The 22896-nt window shown below is 45.9% G+C and overlaps 2 protein-coding genes across 2 annotated transcripts in view; one reads left to right on the top strand and one right to left on the bottom strand.

Annotated features, from left to right (window-relative positions):
* Nucleotides 1-12373, top strand: part of GATB (glutamyl-tRNA amidotransferase subunit B) — an 83578-nt gene extending 71205 nt beyond the window's left edge. The window contains 3 exon segments of the mRNA XM_010372512.1: nucleotides 3377-3455; nucleotides 10328-10627; nucleotides 11924-12373. Coding sequence (XP_010370814.1) covers nucleotides 3377-3455; nucleotides 10328-10627; nucleotides 11924-12052 — 508 coding nt within the window. The 3' untranslated portion in view covers nucleotides 12053-12373.
* Nucleotides 12374-12721: 348 nt separating this feature from the next.
* The window catches only part of FAM160A1 (family with sequence similarity 160 member A1), a 275216-nt gene continuing 265041 nt past the window's right edge, over nucleotides 12722-22896 (bottom strand). Inside the window, exon 13 of the mRNA XM_010372514.2 lies at nucleotides 12722-20680. Within this exon, the coding sequence (XP_010370816.1) occupies nucleotides 20427-20680 (254 nt within the window). The 3' untranslated portion in view covers nucleotides 12722-20426. The remainder of the gene's footprint in view (nucleotides 20681-22896) is intronic.

The raw sequence follows: 22896 nt of genomic DNA, 5'->3' as shown, positions 1-22896 counted from the left end.
CAGGTGCTTACACAGGGTAGCTAGCAGCCACTGATGCTAGGTCGTTATTGTTACAATAAGGCAAGAAACTGGGTAGACGCAAGTGACTGCAAGGTCAGCCAAAGGCATTGTCAAGATAGGGAGGATCGGAGCATTTGTGAAGCTGTGAGATTCAAGCCACAGGACACAGGAAACCAGCATCTTTGGTTCGGAGGAGTGGCAAGTGTGGGGTTCTGAGCAGGGGTGGAGGGGTTGTTTGATGGAAGAGGAGGAGGAGAGTGCCCTAGAAAATTCTCGACTGTGGCTCGGCTGATGTCCTTGTGAAATGGGAGGTGAGGGCATGTGCAGAGGAGGGGAGCAGGAAGGGGGCTGCGTGGAACGGGTGCTTGGTGGGGCACCAGCTAGGGGCACCGTGAAATCCTCGAGATGAGCACAGAATCCTTGTGTGCAGCAAGTACCACCTAGAGGCCCAAGTCCCAGTGTCTTCCTCCTTCTTGCATCCTGTTTTAACAGAAGCAGAGAAGGTGGACTTTGGGCCTGAGATAAGCTTGGGGATTGGGACAGGCAGCACGGTTCATGGGGGATCGGGGGTGGTTGTAGAAGCATCAGCATGTCTGCTCTCATCATCCAAGCTGTAGACGGAGCTGTGATCCTGAATGAGCTCTGAGGGACTGGACAAATTTTGGAGCTTTGAAAGAGCCCCTTTCCCCTCCTCTGTTGATCTGTGACCTCAGAGAATGGGAGGGAAGAGAGCAGCATGCAGAGCTGAAGGCCGCTGTGTCAGTTTCTTCTTCAGCGGAGACGCATTCACTGTCCAGAAACCAGTATTACCTGACAGCAGCAAATTAGTAGCCTGTGCTGCTGCTGCCATTGCGTGTCGAGTCTGAGGGTTTATTTATTTAGCTGATGAGTGGGGTCTTTAGGGTCGGTGTGACAGGTACTGATCTTTGTCATCATCTGACTCAAGTTTAGCCCTGGCATATGTGGAATTAGCATGTGCAGTCTGCCAGACATCCCTGTGGGTGTGAGGAAGCCTGTGACACAAATATGATGACCTACTGTGTGACAGGCATTGTAGGGACAGAAAGGTGACGGAGAGATCCCAAGTGTGATTACGTCAGTGGAGAGATTCTGTAGTCTAAATTTATGACCCAACTGATGAATTAAGGTCCTTAGATGAACTTGTCAAAGGTGACGTTATTTTTAGTTATTTTGTGTTCCTCTTCCGTCCCTCTCCCACCCCCAGGTCTTTTATGTCATTGCTGTGGTCTGAATGTTCAGATCCTCCCCCAAATTCCTGTGTTGAAAACCCGACCCCTAAGGTGACAGTATGAGGAAAGGGAACCTTTGTGGACGATGAGGTCATGAGGGAGGGGCCTTTATGAATGGGATTAGCTGCCTCATCAGAGAAACTTCTGAGAGCTCCCTCACTCCTTCCACCACGTGGGGACACAGCAAGAAGGTGCCACCAGTGAGAAAGTGGAGCCTCACTAGACAGGGACTCTTCTGGCGCCTTCATCTTGGACTTCACAGCCTCCAGAGCAGAAATAAAGTTTCCATGGTTTATAAGCCACGCCGTCTTTGGTACTAACCTGTTAGAGCAGCCCAGACAGACCAAGGCAATCATCGACTCGTATAGGGCTAGGGACCTTATCTTTTGCACACTCAAGAAATCCACTTCCACCTCAGTGCTTATTATGGGTTCTACACACAGTCTGCATTCTAAGATAATGGGCCATTGTATTTTCTAGGATTGCAGAACATCCAAGCAACCCATGCTTTTAGAAAAACCGGCCTTCCTTTTACTTGTCAGTAAAGGTAGGAGGTTTATGAGTGTGTTTAGCAGCCTCTGGCCCTCTTGCTTTTGTGGTTTAATCAGGGTGGTTCACAGATGTTCTGAATACCAATTTAGTAACACCAGATATTCTCCAAACCTAAGTTTCACTTGGAATTGCCTTTTAGTCATACTTTGGGATCAATAGACACTTAAAGGACGATGGGCTGCCTCAGTACATCAGCTTTTTTAAGTGGACAGCCCCAGTAGGGTTTCACTGCCCTTGAGTCAGAGTACAGTAAGTCACCTGGTTCACGTGCACTCCGTTGGTTTGGAGTCCGGGAAATCGGCATAGGGACTAAGCTGTAGTTTCCTTTGTATTTTCTAAGCACATCCAAAGAAACTAATTGTGCATGATGGGAACCCAGACTTAAACAGAAGGTGTTTTCAAGTGGCATGAAGCATTTCAGAAGCCCTCATTTACACAGTGTAACACTAATGTGCTATTGATGTCATTCCTACCTTTTTAAAACCATTCCCCAGATGATCTCAGACAGCATTTCGTGAGCCTAGTTGCTGTGTATATAGGTTGAGTATCCCTAACCTGGAAATTCAAAATGCTTTAAAATGTAAAACTGTTTGAGCATTGATGATGATGCGCCAAGGAAATGCTCATTGGAGTATTTCAGATTTTAGACTTTCAGATTAGGGATGCTAAACTGGTAAGTATAATGCAGATATTCCCAAATCCAAAAATATCCAAAATTGGAAACGCTTCTGCTCCCAAGCATTTCAGATAAGGTATACTCAACCTGTATTTAGAAGTCAGAAAACCAGACATTTTAAAAGAAATAGTTTGTAATTCACTGTTGTCTTTCCCATAATTTAGGCACTCACCCCTACCATTAGTTCACCTTAAAGTGAATTAATGACACTTCACTGTTTCACTATGCTTGGTTGCCCCTGACCTTTTATATCATAGGATATTGGCCAATAAGTCACATCCTAGAAATATAGGTATATGGATTCTAGGCCCTTCTGCGTCCAGAAAGCTGTGTGAGCCTGGAGAAGAGAGTATGTATCAGGTTCCCAAGGACGGATGAAGATGTGGCTGGTAGTCACTGTGTTCCCTTGCATAAAATCTCTTACAATTTAAAGGAATTTATATTTGCACAGAAACACTCAGAAACGTGACTTTGTTAGCTGTTTTTTTTTGTTTGTTTGTTTGTTTGTTTTAAGTAATTTTTAGGCTGATCTTTCAGTTGAAAATATTTAATTACTGGAGTTTGTTTTCCCTTTCCTGTTGTGGTTCATGAATTTTGCAGCCACCTCCTTTTCTTGACTAATTGCACTGAGCAGTTGTCTGTTGCTACAGCTTCTGCCAAACAGCTGTTATTGTTGAGTGGTAAAAGAAAGAACACTAGTCACAAAAATTTGTTATATCCTAAGATATAAAACAAATAAGTAAAATAAAAGGGAGCCCAGTTGGCCTGCTGCTTTCATCCCTAGGTGTGGGTCTGATATTTACACTCAAGAGAGCAAGTGTTCTGATTCTGAACAGCCATTCATGGATGCCCTGACACTGTGCAATGTAAATGTGTTTTCTCTTTTGGGGGCCACCAGTCCTGTCACACCCTCTGCACTCGCTGAGCTTCTTGACCTGCTGGACAGCAGAACGATTTCTTCAGCAGCAGCTAAACAGGTATGTCCACACTCCCTACAGCTTCTGACTGCGCCACTGTCCCGAGAAATGTTTTCTGTGACACCCAAATGCCATCACTGAATGACTTTCATCATGGAAGTATTAAATGCTTGTAGTGATGTGTTTAATGCTGAACGGTAGCAACATTTCATTTAGCAAGGATATGAAGCCAATATGTGCAATGCAGGCAGTTTGCTTCTCGTCATCATTGCTAACCTGGGGAAATAGTCTTGCCCTGAACATCTCCCCCTGACATGTCTCCCCTAGCCCTTTTACGCCTGAGCACTTTCCCTGGTGCCCAAGGCAGCCTCAGCTCAGCTCTCAGCCTGCCTGGGGCTCTTGTCCCACCCCCCACCGCCTCCCAGCCACTCCCAGGGCCTGCCTTGTCCCTCCTGCATGGTTGCCCTCAGAGAGTCTGTCCTCAGCAAGGAGGGTGAAGTCAGACTGTGCACTTTGTAGATAAAATGTTACGGACATGCCCAGTGTATGAAAACTCAGAAAAATAGCATCATCCTAAGCAGCCTTTTGTCTGTCTGTACCTCTGCCTAAGTGCTGGGTGAAAGACTCGTGGAATTCAGAAAATTCTTACAAATACATACCCAAAGGGTCGGGCACAGTGGCTCATGCCTGTAATCCCGGCACTTTGGGAGGCTGAGGCAGGTGGATCACGAGGTCAGGAGTTCGAGACCAGCCTGGTCAACATGACGAAAGCCCGTCTCTACTAAAAATACAAAAATTAGCTGGGTGTAGTGGCGGGTACCTATAATCCCAGCTACTTGGGAGGCTGATACAGGAGAATCGCTTCAACTGGGGAGGTGGAGGTTGCAGTGAAGCGAGATCACACCACTGCACTCCAGCCTGGGTGACAGAGCGAGACTCCATCTCAAAAAACCAAAGAAAACGAAACACATAACCAGAAAGATAAAGAACACTCAGGCAGCTGCCTCATCTCAGCTTCAGAGATTGCAGCTGTCAATGCTTCAGCCAGGAGTTTAATGTTATTTTAATGGTGCCTTTTGCATGTAACGTTTATCTGCACCAACAGTAGTGGCAGGTTACAAAGGGAGGCTTGGGGAAGGTGGCTGCTTTGGGATAATTATGAGGTACCATCGCGTACACACCGGGCTGGGTGCTGTGGAGCTGGAGACAGGACTAATAAAGGCTCTGTTTACCCACCTCGAGTGAGGCTGTCAACTACAGGGACCTCACCGCGTTGAGGAAAGGCTCTAGCTTGTCTGGATGTCAGGGGAATACAAATGTTTATGACAATGCACAGCAGCTGCAGGAAGATTAGATGGCCTGAGGGCAGAAAAAAAAAAAAATATATATATATATATATCACTATATATATACACACATGATATATATATGTAGAAGAACACATGAATTATTGCATGTGAAATGAAAGAAGGAAAAAACCTTCCCCTTTTCCTACCTATCCTGCCCCACAGCACAACAAAACAAAACACCTAGTGCAGTGAATAAGATAGTTCCAGTAAGAAGAAATGGAAATGTTGGAAGACGCTGACAGCTGGGTTCAGATGTAGGGACGCTTTCAGATTTTGTCAGCTTCCAGCATGTTTAAAGGAGGTGGCTTCTGTGGGGCAGTCAAGTGAAAACACAAGTCTGGTGAGAAGGGCGTCTAGCGTGTGTTGCTCAAGGGGGTCCCCCTTACGTATCATTGCCTTGGGGTTTTTCTACCTTTTGTTTTCTCTTTTTAGGAAATTACTGATTTTCTGGGGGAAAGTAATATATGTTGATTATAAAAAATACAAGTAATGCAGAAAAACCAAGATTCTGAGGTTCTGCCACCTTGAAATAACTACCTTTAATATTAGACGAACATCATGAAGGAAGAAGGTAGGAGGGAGGAAGGAAGGATAGCAATAAAGACTTTTAAAAACTGAAGTTATAGTGTACTTTTTTTAAGTTTAATTCTTATTATTATATAGTGTCCTGAACATTTTATCTGGATATTTTATGTATTTATTGATTTTGTAGTATTTATTTATTTTTATTTTATCTGGATGTTTTATGAAAAGTCCGTCTGTGTTGCGGCACGCATCAGTCCTTCACCCCTTTTTAGGGCTAAATGGGGCTGCTCGTCTGCTGAGCCCATCCACCATTGTATGGACACGCTCCATTTTGTCTGTCCATCTGTCAGCTGATGGGCATCTAAGTTGTTTCCACATTTTGGCTATTAGGAATAATGCAGCCTTGAACATTCATGTACAAGTTTTTGCACGTAGGCTGGGTGTATACCTATAGGAATGGAATTTCTGGGTCATATGCTAATGCTGTTTCATTCACATTATGAGGACGTGCCAGACTATATTCTAAAATGGCCGCACCGTCTTGCAGTCTCTCCTGCAGTGTGCGAGGGTTCCAGTTGCTCCATGTCCTCACCAGCACTTGTTGTTGTCCATCTTTTTGATTCTCTAGCCATCCTAGTGGGTGTGAAGTCATATCTCACTGTGGATTTGATTTGCATCCCCATAATCTCTTGAGAATATTTTTGTATCTTATTTTTATAGTGTACTTTTTTAAAAAAGAAAAAATATGTTGCAGTTATTTTTTTTCCACATTTAAAAGAAGAGTCCAAGCATGACTTGGGTTTTAGAAAGCTGTGAGCGAGGACAGAGACTGTCTGATCCTACCGGTTATTGGTGTTCCTCTGGCAGAACTGGAAGAGGCTCCATTAAGTGATTAGATGACCAGGGGATAAGGAAGAAAGGTGACTGAGTGACTGACTCCTAGGGATGACAGACACACAGAAAGAAGAATCCTGTCCTGATTCTTCCGAGAGCAGAATTCTGAATTCCAAAGAACCTCCCACTTTGTGCTCTAATTGGTTATGAATCTGCCTTTCTCTGCCTGTCTCTTACCCACTTCCTTGTGCATTATCTTCATTCCTTCTGCCTTTCTTTGCACCCTCCTCCCGGTGTCCTGCCAATGCTCCCGAGATTTACAAACCTCATCCCTTCAGCACCCCAGAGCCAGGGGAGTTAAGAGGTTGCTGCCACGAAGCAGCCCTGTTCTTCAGAATCAGAAATAGAAGCTGGGAAATTATATATAATCACGAGCAGTTATCTCCTGGTAACTGTAGACAAAAGCATCCCGTGTGCCCCTCACAAGACCCAGGCTGCGTATTGAAGTGGCAGGTGGCACCCTGTCTCCTCCCCTCACTAAAGACGGGGTCAGCTTGGACACATCAGACTCCCAAACTGTCAGAGTCACAGCTAACCTGAAAACAGCCTCCCAGGATTCCCAAGCCTCTTGTGACTCGCCCTGGATGTTGTCCAGAAGGCTGGTCGGTCATTGTTCAAGGGAAATTGTATGGGGTGTAAGTGCATCTCCTTCGTGCACGTCTGAAACAGATGCAGATGATCCACCATGCCCTGAGGATCGTCCAGTTAACGTTTCCTGGCAGGACCCAGCTGAATTGGGTGCCACAGAGATGGAAGTCGCGTTTCACACACAAGCGTTCCATAATAACCAATCTCTTGTCTACTTTGGGTTCTGCTTTAAAGAGAAATCGCCAAAAACCTTTTAATGTGCAAAACGTTATATACCATGCACCGAAGCTGTATTACAGATGACTCGATGTCTTTACCTCTCTTTTAGTGCTTTAGTTATCTGCACAGTTTACTGGGCCCCACTTTCTTAGGGGCGTGGGTTGATGTTTGTGCCTTTCTACACAAGTAACCTTTCACAGTACTTGCCTTTGGCCAAAAAGGGGACTCCCTTCTGTGTAACTGTCACAGCTCCCTCCCTGCCATGTCCCTTGAACAGGTCTTTCCTCCATATCCTGACCTTGGAAACCCAGGACAGGCAGGGAGAGGCTAGAGGCTTGTGTGCTTTCCTTCAGGATACTTCAAAAATAGCTTTAGCTAGAAACAGTTGGGTGGCAGTTAAGAGGGTGTGTAAATTCAGTCCTCAGGGAACCAAAGGCTGAGTCTCTGCCCCATGTGTCAGAGCTGGCTCCAGTGTCTGTGTGTGGTGGGGAGTTCCCAGCTTGCGTTACCCAGTACTCCTGGTCGGCCATTTATTAACAGGACCAGCACTGTGCTAGAAATTCCTTGTTACGTCTGTCTTGGGTAGGCAGCAGCAGGGCCTGGGAGCTGCGCTCCTGGCTAGAAACAGTTGCACTTGGATATCACTTCTCAGGGTGTGATGAAACATTGAGAAAAGCTGAGGATTTACGCTGCAGCACAGGGCTCGGCAGCCACAGAGGCCACTCTGTGATCGTCAAGAGGGCCAGGAGCAGGAGAGTCTGGCCTGGAGACACGGTCCCGCCACTACCGCCCAGTGGCTCCCACCCTCCTGGACTCCAGCCAGGAGTGCACAATCCTTGTCTTAAATAGGATTGAGCAGAGGATGGGACAACCAGCATCTGTTGTATAAGCCCAAGGGGCTGGGGACTGGGGGCCTCGACTGTCATGGCCACTGCACTAATTTGTGGAGTTAACTAACATGTGTTCTAACTCTGGGAGGAAAGAACATTTCAGCCACTGGGTTCCCATGGTTCCAGGAGGCTGCTGAATGATGTTTCTCTAGCGTCACTGCTTGGTACCCCCACCCCGCCTGGCCCTCCTTCTCGGGGAGCAGCCAGCCTCTGTGTTTGAAGGCATCTGTCCTAGCGGTGCACTGCTTCTCCTTCTGAATGGTGTGATTGGAAGTGATCCCCAAGCACCCCGCCACTCTTGTGCTTATTTTGGCCCAGGCAAATCCAGCCAGCTGTGGGTCCCGTCAGGCAGAGGTTGGCCTGCTGGCCAGCATGCTCAGGGTCTGCTGTGTGCTTCAGCAGCTACCACAGGCGCAGAGAAATCGCTTCCTGGTCTGTGTCTGCAGAGGCAGACCCAGGAGTGGCCCCGCCTACTTCCAGGCACAGGCTGCTCATCAGTCCGCCTGGTTTTCCTGGAGGGAACTGCTGCATAGACTTTTCATGAGCAAGTCCTTACAGGTGGTTTCTGTTTTGAGCCAGGTTTTCAGCTAGGAGCTTTTTTGGGAGTCTGTGCAGATGAACAAAATCAACACTGGTCAAAGTCTAGATATCTATGAGGAGGGGATAATTAAATTATGATAAATACATCTGATGGATACTAGATCTTTTTATTAAGAAAGTACTTCTGTGATAAATGCAAAAAAGCAGGACACAAACTGAATATATGTTATGATCACAAGTATGTTACAAAACAGAAAGAAAAAGATGGGAAGGAAAAACACCAAAATACTAACATTGGTTTTCTTGAAGAAATGGGATTCCAGTGATCTCTTTTGATCTCTCCTGTATTTCCTTATGTTTTCTGCAGTGGATGTGTATTAACTTTTATCATTAGAAAATGTATTTTAAAATTTAAGTCCTAGTTCAAAAACTAAACGTGTCAGAGGAAGGAGGCAGACAGACTCCTCAGACTTACAGGGCAGCTCCATGGAATGCCATCCAGGTCCCCAGTGCTTCTGCTGCCAACACTCCACTGATCAGCATGTTGAGAGTGAGGAAGTTTCTTCCTGCTTCTGTACCCCCTTCTCCCGATGGTTTCCTCATTGTCAGGCCACGTACATATCTGCTGAATTGAGTTGGAGGCATATGCGTTCTGTATTTTTCTAAGAGTAGGGCCAGGCTTTTCCTGAGCAGTCGGGCAGCAGCAGAGGGGTGCCCTGTGGGGAGCTTACCCAGGACCTGCCAAGCACACCTCCTTGGCCACCGTCACGGCACACGTTCCGAGGCGCCAGGCTGGAGGCGCAGTGCCTGTCCTAGCGGTGATAAGTATTTGTGGTTTGTTTTGATTCAGATTGGGGAAGACTTTGAGCCCTGCTGAGACTCAGCATCTCTCTTTTATTTGCTTTGCTGTTCGTGCTAATTATGGAAGAGCTCTGTTTTTCCAGGAGGAATGGCTCCTGGTTGGCCCATTCTTGGCCACCAAGGTAACAGGGAATGTTCAGTGTTCAGTCGTGACTGTGGGCTGGATGGAGGTGGCACCGGCAGGAGACCAACAGAGGAAGCCCTCCTCCCCGCCCCCAGTTCTGGCTTTCGCTAGAAAACAAGAGGAATGAGGAAAACAGCTACCCTAGGAAATGCCTTCCTTGAAAATGGTTTCCTTTTTCTCGGGTTTGATGAGTTTGGGGATTTGTTGTTGTCATTTTTTAAGTAGAAAAATATACCGACCATTAGCGTTCATTATCCTAGTCTGATTTGGGTCCGGCTGTACCTGTAGGAGATGAATGTGGCCAGGAGGCCCCTGCAGATTCTAATTTATGTTTTCAGTTGTTTGCCATTTTGTATCTTCATTATGGGGTTACTTTCCTGCCCCCCTAAAGTCATCTTTCCCAGCAGGCTGTTTCTGGACTTTATTTAGTACTGTGGTTACCTCCTGCAGGCTGTGTGGCCCCATCCTTCACCAAAATGTCACCTCAATTAATTCAGTCGCCATGAGACAGATCCATCACTGGCCTTCCGATTCCCGTCAGCAGGCGCCCATGAGTGATGGGCATCTCCACGCCTCCCGCGGCCCCCCTCCCATGTGGAGTCGGCCGGGCAGGACTCACCATCCCTCTGGGCGTGGGGGCACCTGGCTGGCCCGAGTCCTCTCACACCCTGTGCTGAGGGAGACATCAGCCTCAGGAGGAGACCCCAGGCGCGTTCATTCCACCTGGCTGGCCTTGTTCCCCAGCCCTGCTCTCAGGGATGCCTCAGGAGAGCCAAGGCCCTGGCAGGGCAGCCAGGTGCCCTTTCCCTTCGGGCCAGGCAGCGGGGTCTTAATTGAATCTGCTCATTCCCACCCCAGCTCCACACAGCACAGCAGTGCAAATGGAGCTAGCAGAAGAGCTGACTTCTCATTTCTCTTTCCTCTCCCTTCTCTGGCCCATAGGTGTTTGAGGAACTGTGGAAGGGGGAAGGCAAGACTCCAGGGCAGATTGTTTCAGAAAAGCAGCTTGAACTGATGGAGGACCGGGGGTCACTGGAGCAGCTCTGCCACTCCGTGATGGAGGCCCATCCTCAAGTGGTGACTATCTCGGGCAGGGGAGAGGGCCAGAGCCACCTGCAGAGCCAGCCCCAGGACACGCCCAAGAGCCTCGCCATCACTCTCTGTGGCAGCCCAGAGGCTCTTCCTAAGAATGACTGGCCCAGTTTCATCTACAATTCCCTCATTGTCATCTTTTTAGTTAAGGTCAGAAGAGATGAAATAGGTAGATACTGGAAAAACACAACTTCTTTTCCTATAAGGATACCACCCCTGGAGTTTACTGTCCATGGAGGTGTAATTTAAAAGGGTGTCAGCAAGCTCACGAAATCCAAGCTGTGACCTCCCAGGCGTGTCGCCCTCTCCCAGGGTTGGCATTTCGAATCTGTTGTGGTTAGCGCTACTTTCTACGGACCTCCCAGTAAGGAGCCAGCAGGTGTGCCTGCAGAGCAAGGAGAGTACAGGAACTTCGGCTGCATGCTTCTAAGAAGTGGGAAGAGAGGCAGAAGGGAAAAGTATTTATAAATTGTGGAGAAAATCCCTGACAGGAGCATGGCTGAAAACCAGGTCATTTTGTGTTCTTAGCACGGCACAAGACAGAAAAGCTAAAACAAGTGGCATCCCTTCCTCCCCAAGTCTTGTCATATTGTCTGGAGATACTTTTCCGTGGGGAAAAAAATTGTGAGCCACTTTCTCAGAATAATACCCACCCACCCATCAGCTTCCCGGGGACACTTACAGCTCTGTAGAGAGCCCTCGATAAGGAAAGTGAGCATGCACCGGGCCTCAGCAGTCTCGTCTTCCTGCCTCATCTGTGGTGACTGATAAAGACGTGCTAGTAGTTTCAGCATTGTTCTGCGGCACTTGAGTGCAGATCCTCATGTCATTGCCCTTGGAGATGCTGCAGAGCAGGATGTCGTGCGGTGGCCCCAACAGTCAGTGGCTATTTGATAAGAATTCAGTGCCTCCCGGCTTCCTCATTCCCCCCACCCACACAGCACACTCCCCCGACCCAGTGCTCCAAAAGACTTAGCCAGTGTGTAGATCTGCTTTCCGATAAAGGGATCTTCGTGGTGGGGAGCATGGGGAGAAGGAAAGCCGCACTTTTCAGCTGAACGTCACTGAGAATCAGACAGGTCTCCTCACTGATTAGACGCAGTGATTCATCTCAGAGAGATTATCCCTCCCCAGACTCAGTGTCCTCGGTCATTGTGGCATCCCAGAGGAGAGGGCCCTGCCTCCCACGTGCCAGCTTCTCTGGCTTTCAGCAATCACTTCTTGCTCATTTTAATCAGAAAGTAGAGTAGCAAAAATCTCCTTTGACAGGAGCCTGGAAACCTACTCAGAAGTTAGCCCCCTCCCCCCTTTTTCTGTTCTTCATTTTATATCTAATACTAGTGGAAATAAGCGGAATTTAATTTTCGGTAAACTTAAGCCTTAGTTTGGGATTTGGGGGCATGAGTCTCTTCATTTTCTCCTCTTAAGTAATTTCTGTCTTTCTAGGTAATGGATTTGAAGGAGGGAAACCCCAGAGCTATAAATAAACTGATTGGGTTGGTCCGGAAAGCGACACAAAGCCGAGCAGATCCAGCCATGATAAAGGAGATCCTGGAGAAGAAGCTGTCTTCGTGAGATGTTTGGGGTCCCCATGCCCAAGGGAGAACAGTGCAGCCTGACTGGGAGCAGGATCCTGTGAAAGCTGACGCCCATGTGCCCTGAGAGCTGCCTCTCAATCCCTGTCCCGAGCCACAGCTATGGCGTTATGTGTCACCAGTGTTCTCACCCTCTAGGCCCTGTGCCTGGAGGTGCCTCCACAGCCAACCAGCAGCCACCCGGCCTGCTTCATCCACATCAGGAGGGTCCGGTGCTGGCTGTAGCAGTGGTTAAGGAGTAACACCTTCTTGTATTAAGGAATTTTAAACTAAATAAAATGTTATGTTACAGATACTGTTACCCATTCTAAGAAAACTTTTCATTCTGCACTTCCTTCAACAAATATTTTTGAGCAACTCCTACGGGCCAGCCATTGTTGTAGGTGATGGGCATTAGCAGTGGTCAAGAGAGACTGTAATTTGGATATACTGTTTTCAGACCTAAACACAGGTTAACAACGATGAAAACACAACCAAATAAACTGGCACGGTATAAACACACATTTGTGTAAGGAGGTCTCAAGAGGGTGGGAAAGGAGGATATTATTAGAATTAATCAACCTATTAACTGAGTAGAAGTGATACTGCCTGTTCAACTCCCTACCCATCCCAGAAGGCGCAGGTCTGAGAACAAATGAATTTAAAAAAGTAAATTTTCAAATAAATTTAATCAATAAAATATATACTGAAATATCACATAAAAATTAACTTACACTTCAAAGATTGTGCAGTTGACAACTCCCCCAACCCTCAGGCCAAACAAGATAAAAAGAAACAAGAAAAAAGTTGTAACATGAAATTGACTTGTTTTGCTTGGAAATAAGATTATAAATTAGTAAATCACAATCTTGACCTTTCACGATAATGGTGGTGCGCTGCAGGCATGACAATGAAGGCGGGACTGTCTGCACCCCTGTGCTTGTGACACTAATACTGTTCTCTCCAGTGCACCGGAGCACACCTTCATTCGGTATATGCCTTTGTTACCTCTGACTCACGTCGCTTAAAGACCAGTTTTGCAAATGTTGTTTTTTAAAAGCATACTTGTCAAAACTGTGATGTAAGAGAAGAAAATGCTTGGAGGCCTTGATTTGAAGCTGTGAACCTGTAGCCTACCAAGGACAGTACAAATATTCCCGTTGTGAATGCTGCTCCAGAAGCAGCTGAGAACTAGAAAAAAGTGGACACCCCTCCACCACCAATTCAACGACTCGTGCTTCCTGGCTTGTACAGTTGCTCAGGACTTCCCTGAGAGTGAGAAAGGTGCCCCTCTTCCCCAGCCCAAAAGGTAGGCAGAGAAAGGTAACCAGTTGTGTGGTTCATTTTGGACAGGCATGAGGAGGTGACTTTAAAAAAAAAAAAAATCTTTTAAAAGAATTAGTGACAGAATTTTAAGAGACTATGTGACCTTACCCGGGAAGCCAGGTGCCCCGCATCCTGTTGCGGTCCAGAAAACTACTGGGTCTAAAGTAACATGGTTTTCACTACACTTCTCTACAAGAGAGTAAGGCTGAATCAGTTCTCTCCTCGCTCTGCAAGTCTCTGAATTACAAATGGGCAAAGGTGGTCTGAGACTAGAGTCTGACAGGATCTTTATTTTGTAAGAAAGGATAAGGTTCAGTTTCGTTTTATAAATTCCATTTTCACCAAAAGTTCTGGCTTCTTGGTGACTAAACCTTACAGAAAGCATCGAAGATCTTTCCAGACCATTTAAAATGAAGGGCTTACTTAAAAGGGGGTGCAGCCAGATAAAGACACTTCACCAAAACAATGATGTCAAGTGAAAACCGCATTAAGGACCGAGTATTCCCAGAGGAAGATGCCGTTGTGAAAGCCCCTGATTTGCCCAGGCTGATTCTCATTCAGCTCTGACAATTGCCTGTTGTCTTGAATGCCAGCTTCTGAAATCCTGAAAGCCAAACCTTGTAAGTTGATATCACTGCAACTAGGAAAAAACCAAAGCATGGCTCTGACTGAAACCCGATGAGATATTCTAAAGATATGTTTGCAGTAACACCCCAAGAAATTCGCTAAGATGGCTCTGCTTGTAAAGGGGCCTCTGAAATACAATTTTATATTCTTGCATGAGTGTGCGTTTAGTCTGGTCTACTGGTTCACTCTTCAGGGAGAAATCTCATTAAAATGTATGAATTGGCGCCACAGGTGATGCCATTGCCATCTGTCTCAGGAATCCACACACCTGTAGGCTAGGTGTATAATGCTGAGACTCTGACTAGAAGTTGGAGTGTGCTGGAAAACTGGCTCTGCCCCAGGCTGGCTTGAACCAGCTCTGCCTGGTCAAGCCCAAACCCTGTGTTCTGTTGCCTGGGGAGGAGGTTGGAGGGTTCTGGTGGGAAGGCAGGAATATGTCAGCCCTAGCACTCTGCATGCTATCTAACAGAGGGAGTATTCAGTAAAAGCTCGCTTACTGTATGAAGCAAATTAATGGACAAGCTTTTGTGGGGCCCTTTTGAAGAGACTGGTGATACCAACTACTAGGCTTCTACATTCTGGGTCTAGAAAAGAGTTGTTTAATCTCTGTCCAGGGTTACACATCAAAGTGAACTTCTGCTCCTGTCTTTCAAGGTGTAGGCCTAGGCCTAGGAAAAAGAACCTAGATCATTATTGCACCAAGATAAGGATATTTTAGCTGAGCTCCCCCACCCCACTAACATTTTAGTAATTATTGCTAAAGTAATTACTAAGAAGGCCTCGAAGTTTCGGAAAGTACATGCCCTCCTTCAGCTTTGAGTTGGATAGTTCAGGACAGCTCACGGCCATGCCCCGCTATTTTATATTGTGTCTTTCATTTCCATTGAATTTAGTTGCATAGTTTCTACATAGTGACTATTGGGGAAAAACCACCACATCTATCTGAAAGGCTGTGCTCTTTACCCATTACCAAAAGCAGCATGGAAGTGGCTGCCGTGCCTCTTCAGCAGGTTTTAGACAAACATATTCGTGGATTATTTGCAAACAGAGCTGACCCCTGCCTGTGAGGTGGGAAGCATCTGATTGAAACCCTTAGTCAAATAGCTTAGCAGGAGTTGTGTAAATAAGATTGTCAACACCAAATTCCCTCTTTTAAAATATCCACAGGGCAAAAAGGGGCCTTGTTACAGGTGGGCCTTTCATAGACCTGTCCCAGTAAAAAGTCAGCTGACACACTAAGAAGCACAGACTTCAGGAGGCTCCGCTCCATGAAATCTAATCTAGCCTAAGCTTCCATCATCTTTGTTGTGTTCTGAAATGATACAGTAAATCTAAACTCCCCGAAAGATGCCCGAGTGCATGTTGAAGTCGTGCTGACAGGTCCTACTGGCTGTCTTGTTACTCGTGTAGGTAATAGTGGACTAGGTTAACTTAAACCTTTTAAGACAGGAACAAAATTCACAGTGACCCTACAAGCTAGGAAAGGTCAGTCCTAGCTAAAATCATGATCAGTTTTAGGATTCTAGGTGCAAGAGGTCAAAGAACTGAAGGCTTCCACCCATCCTGTCCTGGTCCTTCTTTTCCCTAAAGAACCTCTGAAAATCTTTCACTAAAGTCCTGTTTATTCAGTTAATGAGCTGCCAGGATAATCTGTAGTCCCAAAACAAGTAATGGCCTAATAAGTGCCTGAACATAGAGAGGATTTACTGAGGCAAAATTATCCTAAAAACCATTCTCAGTCTTCTGAGAGCTCTTTCTAAAGCATTAGGTTTACGATGGTCATTCAAAAAGAAGGGGTGGGAAAGAGTCAACTTCATTCTCTGACAATGTTTCCTCAACAATGTGATTTAAGGGTGGAACATGAACTGCTTTGACAGTGTTCTGTTTTAAGCTGTGACTTGATGGAGAATTAGTGTTGGGTGATTTATAGACTGATGGCTGAAGCAACAAGGGGCCTAGAATATCTTCTTAATGACCTAAAGCTGATGTGGCATCAGCTACAAGAGACTGCTGTTTCCAGGAAGAGCTCACACTGCAAAACAGGCTGCCGTTTGCAGCAAACCACACATGACACCAGCCTGAGCCAGTGATAGCACGTGCAATAATAGCTGACCTGCAGTAAAGTGTTTCATAAAAACGGCAAGCATGACAGCCATTTCAGTAAATCCAGGGCTGGTAATTAGCAATTACAGTGAACTGCCCTTAAATGAGAACTGGGGCATATGCAGACACTGAACAGCACACCGGGACCATTTAAAATTCAGGGCTTACTTAAAAGGGGGTGCAGCCAGATAAAGATAGTTCACCAGAACTATGATGTCAAGTGACCGTATTAAGGACTGATGATTCCCAGAGGACGATGCCGTTGTTAAAGCCCTTGATTTGTCCAGGCTGCTGCGGCTGTGCTTCCCTCCTGAAGACAACCTAGACACGCTGATCCAGATTCAGAAGAGCAGCCCATCCACAACCCTACACCTCCGACAGACCTGGGAATCAGTCCACATGATGGGACAGCCAAGCTGATTCAGAGACACTGGAAACAACTTTCAACCCGGAGTACCCACTGGCTGCCCAAATTAAACAGGCAACCTCAATATTCATGGAGCCTGTTTCTAGATTCTGTTCATAAGAGGATGCTTTCCTGACAAGACCCTGGCTCCATGATGTTTTATCCTGGACAGAAACCAACTATATCTGACCTAAATAAAAGCTACCTGCTAAGGAAAGGGTACTCCTGATGACCTATAAAAATACTGAATGCATCCTAACACCTGACAGACATCCACTCCAACCCAAGCACATCAAAGTATTTTGCAAAATAATACTCAACAAAATGGGGACAACTTCACAATTCCTCTAAATACCGGGGAAAGGAGGTATTTAATGGTAAAGAAAAATCACATCTCTAACTGGCTATTCCAGCACTCCCATTTCATGGTTGGGACATTGTATTTCACCAGCCATGAAATTATGTTTTAGGGTGAACCTAACCTGGAATTTCTTTGTGTAAAATTTTAAGAACATTTACTTGGCCATTTCCAAAAAATCAATTTTAAATATCCCAGTGCTCTCATACATTTTGAACCACAGAAGTCACTCAGTCTGGAACTTTAAGTCAGGCCCTGAATTATGAATTGAGGTTAATGTTATGATACTCCAGGAACCCTTGGCTACCTCACCTTTCCCGCCCAGGCCAGACGCAGTGACCCCAGCTCAGGGGCTGTGCCAGGGGGCAGTACTCACGGTTTCTCTTCCCCTACGTTCTTCCAGCAAGGGGCACAGCGACTGGTGTGGGAGCCTGTCACACAGAGAAGTGTCCACACTCTCGGACCATATTTTTAAGCATGCCAAACAAATTTTAAGATTTTCCCCCCAATTCATTGCAAAAAAAGATATTTCTAAGGGCTTGCCGATTTACTTTAGGACCGGCATATTCTACCTCATTGCCAGTGATTTTTTTTCCCAACAAGGAGTTCCCACTCTCACCCACCCACTCCCTGGTTTCTTCATATCCACCTAGATCAATGTTCACGTCCCTGAACCATGCAGGATTTGCTCTTCTCCTGTGGGTAGACTCAGTTCTCTGCTGTTTTTCTTTTGGCATGTCTAGTCACTCCCTAAAAAACCCACTTCTAGTTATTTCACTCAGCCACACGGGTTTTCCCATTCTCTCTATGTCCAGCTCCATTTTCTGACTTCATTTTGCAAAACCATGGACACAAACCTCTGAGGACTGTGATGGATTCAGAAATATGAGCGTTTCCAAATCCAAATAGGAAGTTAGCATTATCGTGTGAGTTTGCTGCCAGCACCCCAGCATGGAAAGTTAAATTCTCCTGCCTATCACTGCACACACCAGTCATCTCTGTCGTCATTTAAAGTAAGTCTACTTCAGGCTGGGCCCAGTGGCTCACACCTGTAATCCCAGCACTTCGGGAGGCCAAGGCGGGATGATCGTTTGAGCCCAGGACTTTAAGACCAGCCTGGGCAACATGGTGAAACCCCATCTCTACAAACTGTACCAAAAAGTTAGCTGGGTGTGGGGGCACATTCCTTTATTCCCAGCTACTCGGGAGGCTGAGGTGGGAGGATCACTTGAGCCCAGGAGGTGGAGGATACAGTGAGCTGTGATCACACCACTCCACTCTAGCCCAGGCAGCGCAAGACCCTGTCTCAAAAAAACAAAATAATTAAGTTTATTTCAGTACCTATTGGAAAAAACAGTCAGACGCACAAAATCAATCTTCTCCCAAAGGAAACCTTCCACACAGGGGACCATGGTGTTCTACAATGCAGAAATATGGATTCAAGAAGAATCAATCACCACCACCACCAGATAATGGAGAGAGGTGTAAATCAAACCACGAAGCTAAAGAATTCCATTTCCAGATGTGGCGTTAAGATTTTATGACTTTGTAAGTCCAAACAAGAAGATAAATACTTGTGCAAAAACAAAGTTAGAGTATAACAAATTACAGCCGAACTTCCATTTTCAACTACTCCTCTTTCTCTATCTTAAGCTACCTTCTTTTCTAATGGAGACTTGTGGGCTGTGCAAATACAAACAGACATCAGGAAGCCAGGAGCAGGTCAGTCTGCTGTGCCTCATCCCTTCTGGCGGCTGCACCACAGCTGAGCAAACCATTTGTCAAGACAAACAGAAACGTACAGTGAGTAGGAATCTTTGGTGTCTTGCTTGGACTGTGAAACACGAAAGCAAGGCTGGCTCCTAACAGCTCACCCTGCCCGGGTCAAGTCTCCTGTTGTCATTTCACAGGCCAGCTCTCAATCTCTCATTTGCTCAATACAAAGCTGCTTCAAGATTCCTGAAGCACAAAAGGGCCTCCACTGCTCCACTGCATCACAGGTGTGGTTCCTTCCTCCACTGCCCTGCCTGTGCATGAGGAGCCTGATGAAGACCAAACCAGTGCTCCGGAGGCACAACCAACAGACCTGTGGCTGCCCTCGGGGCTCTACAGAGATGCCCACAAAGCACAGAGAGAGCCGAGGCTTCCAGTTTCCCTCCAGTCAGGCTCACGTCCGTTACTTGCTTCTCACCTGCAGAACTGGGCCCAAAATAGACGGGAGTGGAATTTAATATCCATAAAAATCAGTTGTTTATGGTCTCATTTTCAGCTCACAATTATTCTGTTTTCCCCTCTTGGTGGTGGTTTAACATGGCTGGGCTCTAAGTATAATCCTGCCTCTTGGAGCAGGCTGCAAAGCAGCAGAGGGTTACTCATACAACACGGTGGGGCCTTCTAATGAACCCCATTACTCGGAAGGCAGCATTTCCATGCAGAGTGAGTCACCAGCAGGCACTTGGCTTTGCAGGGCTCCAGGGGACCTGTTTGCATTTACATCCAAGATCCCGAAGTGGGCTGTACAATTCCTGTTTCTCTACAAAGTGCAGCTTATTAGCAAAAGCGAATAGAATTTTAAATAATGACCAGTGTTTTTACAGGCTACATTTAGTTTATCTCCCCATCCCACCCAGCTTACCCTCCCTGAAAAAACCCACTATGAAATGGCTTCACAAGTTAATCAGTTTGTTTTTATAAAACACTTATAAAAATAATGATGGTTGTCTTCTTACATACATATGTGAGACCATACTTTCTTCATCTGATAAAACTCCTAAAAACCAAAGTAACAGTTTGCATAGGTATACTTAATTTTGTGCAAATCTTACTAAAATAAGGCCATCTTCAGTGTTTAGATAGTGTCATGCTGATTAAAGTAAGCCCTCAAGAAATAAGAAAAATTCTCTGCATTCCAAATTCTCTCCAAAGACATCCAACTTCCCAGGCAGAGAGCTGAGACCAGTGGCTCTGCCGGCACCATAAGGCAACACATGCTGGGGAGGACACACGTCCTGGAAGTAAAATCCAAAGGGACAGATGATATGTGCTTTTGTGATGGAGGCAGGAGGGGCTCCATCTTTATTCTTCCTTTATAAAACAGAGGCCAAAATGCAGGAGGCAACAGGACCATTCGCACAGTTGCAGGTGTACAGTCTTCCTGTGGTGCTGCTGCTGAACAGCTGGAATTCTGACATGGGGCACTTCCGGACATCACTGAACCCCAATATTTGCTTGGTGTGATCTGAGCTGCAAGATGAATCACTCAAAGGGATAGGAGAATGACACCCAAAAAATATAAGGAGGAAAAAACGGAGCAAAGAAAACTGCCATGGGAGCAACCAGCTTATGAAACTTACATTCTATATATAACATAAGGTGGAAAGGCCCGGCTAGAGAGAGAGAGGAAAGATACAGAAAATTCCCCTCCCCACAAATCAAGTATTGTCAGGAAACATTAAAGTAGAAATCTTTGTAAGCAGCTTTGCATTTAACATTCAGTCAAGACACTAAAACCTTACAAAACAAGAACCTCTATTAAAAAAAAAAAAAAAAAAGAAGCTAACAACAGGAGTCCTCAAAGTCACCCAATATCTTGTAGCACAGAATGGAGTGTTCCTGGGCCAAGGCTGCCAGCTCCTTCAGGAACTCTGGGAAGAGGGCAGCAGCCAGCATGGGGTTCCTCACTGGCAGGGGCAGGTTGGGGGGTGCCTCAGCCACCTTGGTTCTGTGGGTCAGGAAGGGCTGAAGCACTCTTGGAGGTCCATCCAAAAGGTTCTTGCCACTTCCTGTCCTGGAAGCCTCCTGAATGGGATCTGAAAGCAGAAAGAAGACCATGATGGCGTCCCTCCATAGCCTTCCCATCCACCTTCTTCAGTGGAGCATGTGTTTGGGGGCAGAGTTGCTGGAGAGTATCTAGTTATAAGTGCAGTTCCTATACTGGACTAAAGCCTGAAGATGCAGCCCTTGTGCACTCCATGACACACATATTTGCCCAACAGATATCCTCCAGCATATAGCAGGTGATATGAGACTTTCACCCAAAATTCCTTCTAAGGAACTTCACGCAGAAATCATGGAAAGAATATAGGTTTGTCAAGAACCCTCCATGCCAGATTATGGAAATGGGGAAAACTGACAAAGGCATCTCCTGTCACTGGCTTATTAAGGGGCGATAAGTAGCCCCCACCTGCTCTCCCAGCCTCCAATGCTGTGATGACTGTTCTCCCTTTGCCGGTTAAGCCCTGACAGCACAGCATAGCTCCAGCAGGGAGGCTGGGTGCACTGGGTCACTCCAAGCTCTCTGCAGCGGGTGCTCCAGCCTCTCAGGCTCCCCAGTGACCTCCAGTCTTCTTCTGGCTGGGACTGCCAACGTTTGACATAAAAGGAGAGTGCAAGATTCCTTGAGATCAGCAGAAATAATGGAAGGGAAGTTGGGTGCTGGTAAGACCAGAGTAAGAACTTCCTGCAACCATGGGGAATTAGTAGTATCAAATGGCTTAGAAGCCTACATTGAAGGAGGGTTGCCAAGGGTTTCCATCTCAATTTCAATAACATAGGCCTAAGATGAGTTCAAACTTTAACATATCCAAGTGATTTGCATTTTCTTATCAAATTACTTTTTACTAATTAAAATGGTTCAACTTCCCTATTTGATTCCTGAACATCACCAGCCCTCATATATTTGTAGGAATTATTTATGCCTTCCTCTGCCCCCTACCCAAACAATCTCACTACTCCTTATAAATCATTATATTCAAGTTCTTCATTATTTTGGCTGCTTCTTAGAATTCAGTACCATTTTTCAACACTCTTCTCAGAGTGTTGCTTAACTACAGTACTAAAAATTCTTGACATTTATACTTTCCACATCTCACTACTATAGTCTTTAGTGTTAAAAAAAAAAAAAAAAAAAACTTCCACTTTCCTGCTTTAAATATCCTTTTAGATTAAGACTTATCACAGCTTTAATGCCATAAAGAACTGGAAAAGTTGCTGAGAATCTGTCTTCTGCTACCTTTCAGCAGAAATTCATGCCCCGGCAACAGAGTGAGCATAAAAGTGTTGATATCACTGAGGTACATGTCAACCTTGGAGAGCACGCCTTCTCATCCCCAACCATAGCTCAGGCCCTGTCACTCTCCAAAGCATCCAGCAAAGCTCACAGAGGAAGCTGGCCTGCATTCCTGTGGGGAATGGGACACTGTGGACACTACTCCCAGACCGAGACCTGCACTGCTCATGCTGGTTCCTCCACCTGGAATTCCCTGCCCCATTTCTCTGCTCACCTAAATCTTACTAGCCTTAGAGGCATTATTAGTATAGTGGTTAAGACCACAGAGTCTGCCACTTGCTGGCTGACTTCAGGCAAGTTGCTTTACCTCTCTGTACTTCGATTTCCTCACCTGCCAAAAGCTCATAGAGTTGTTACAAGGATTAAATGAGTCAATAGGTATAAAGTACACAGGGACCTCTGAATGGGTGTCAGCTACCTCATCATCCTCATCAGTACAGTTGCCACCAAGTTCACAATGAATTTCCAGTTTCCTGCCCCCAGAATTCATTCCTATAGTCTTTATGCCTTCCTCTGCCCTCTACCCAAACAGTCTCATTCTAGCCTCCTCTCCATGTTATTGACCAACTAAGGCCTGCACTGCCCTTCAGCCTCACATTGTTTATGTTTTATCTCCTCTACTAGACTCCAACCTTTCTCAGGCCTGAACCCTATCTGATAACATGTCTTTAGCAATCCCTAACACACTTCTATATTCATAGTAGGAGCTAATAAATATTTGCTGAATGAGTGAAGGAACTGATCTCATCAGTCTTCCCTACTCCTGATGCTCCCTGCAGCTGCTCATATTCCTCATCTCCCCATTCTCCTTCAAATTCATTCATTCTCTTCTCCCCTAAAAAGGGGTTTTGTGATTCATTTATCTAGCTTGAGCTGTGAATAAAAAGTGTCATTGCTAAGGCTCATTTACTCAGTATGAATCCAAGAATCAGAACTGTCTTCACTAATGAAGACAGG

This window comes from Rhinopithecus roxellana, chromosome 2 (assembly GCF_007565055.1).
Source record: "Rhinopithecus roxellana isolate Shanxi Qingling chromosome 2, ASM756505v1, whole genome shotgun sequence".
NCBI lineage: Eukaryota > Metazoa > Chordata > Mammalia > Primates > Cercopithecidae > Rhinopithecus > Rhinopithecus roxellana.
The sequence above is the reverse complement of the archived record's forward strand: the minus strand, read 5'-3'. Positions and strand labels throughout refer to the sequence as shown.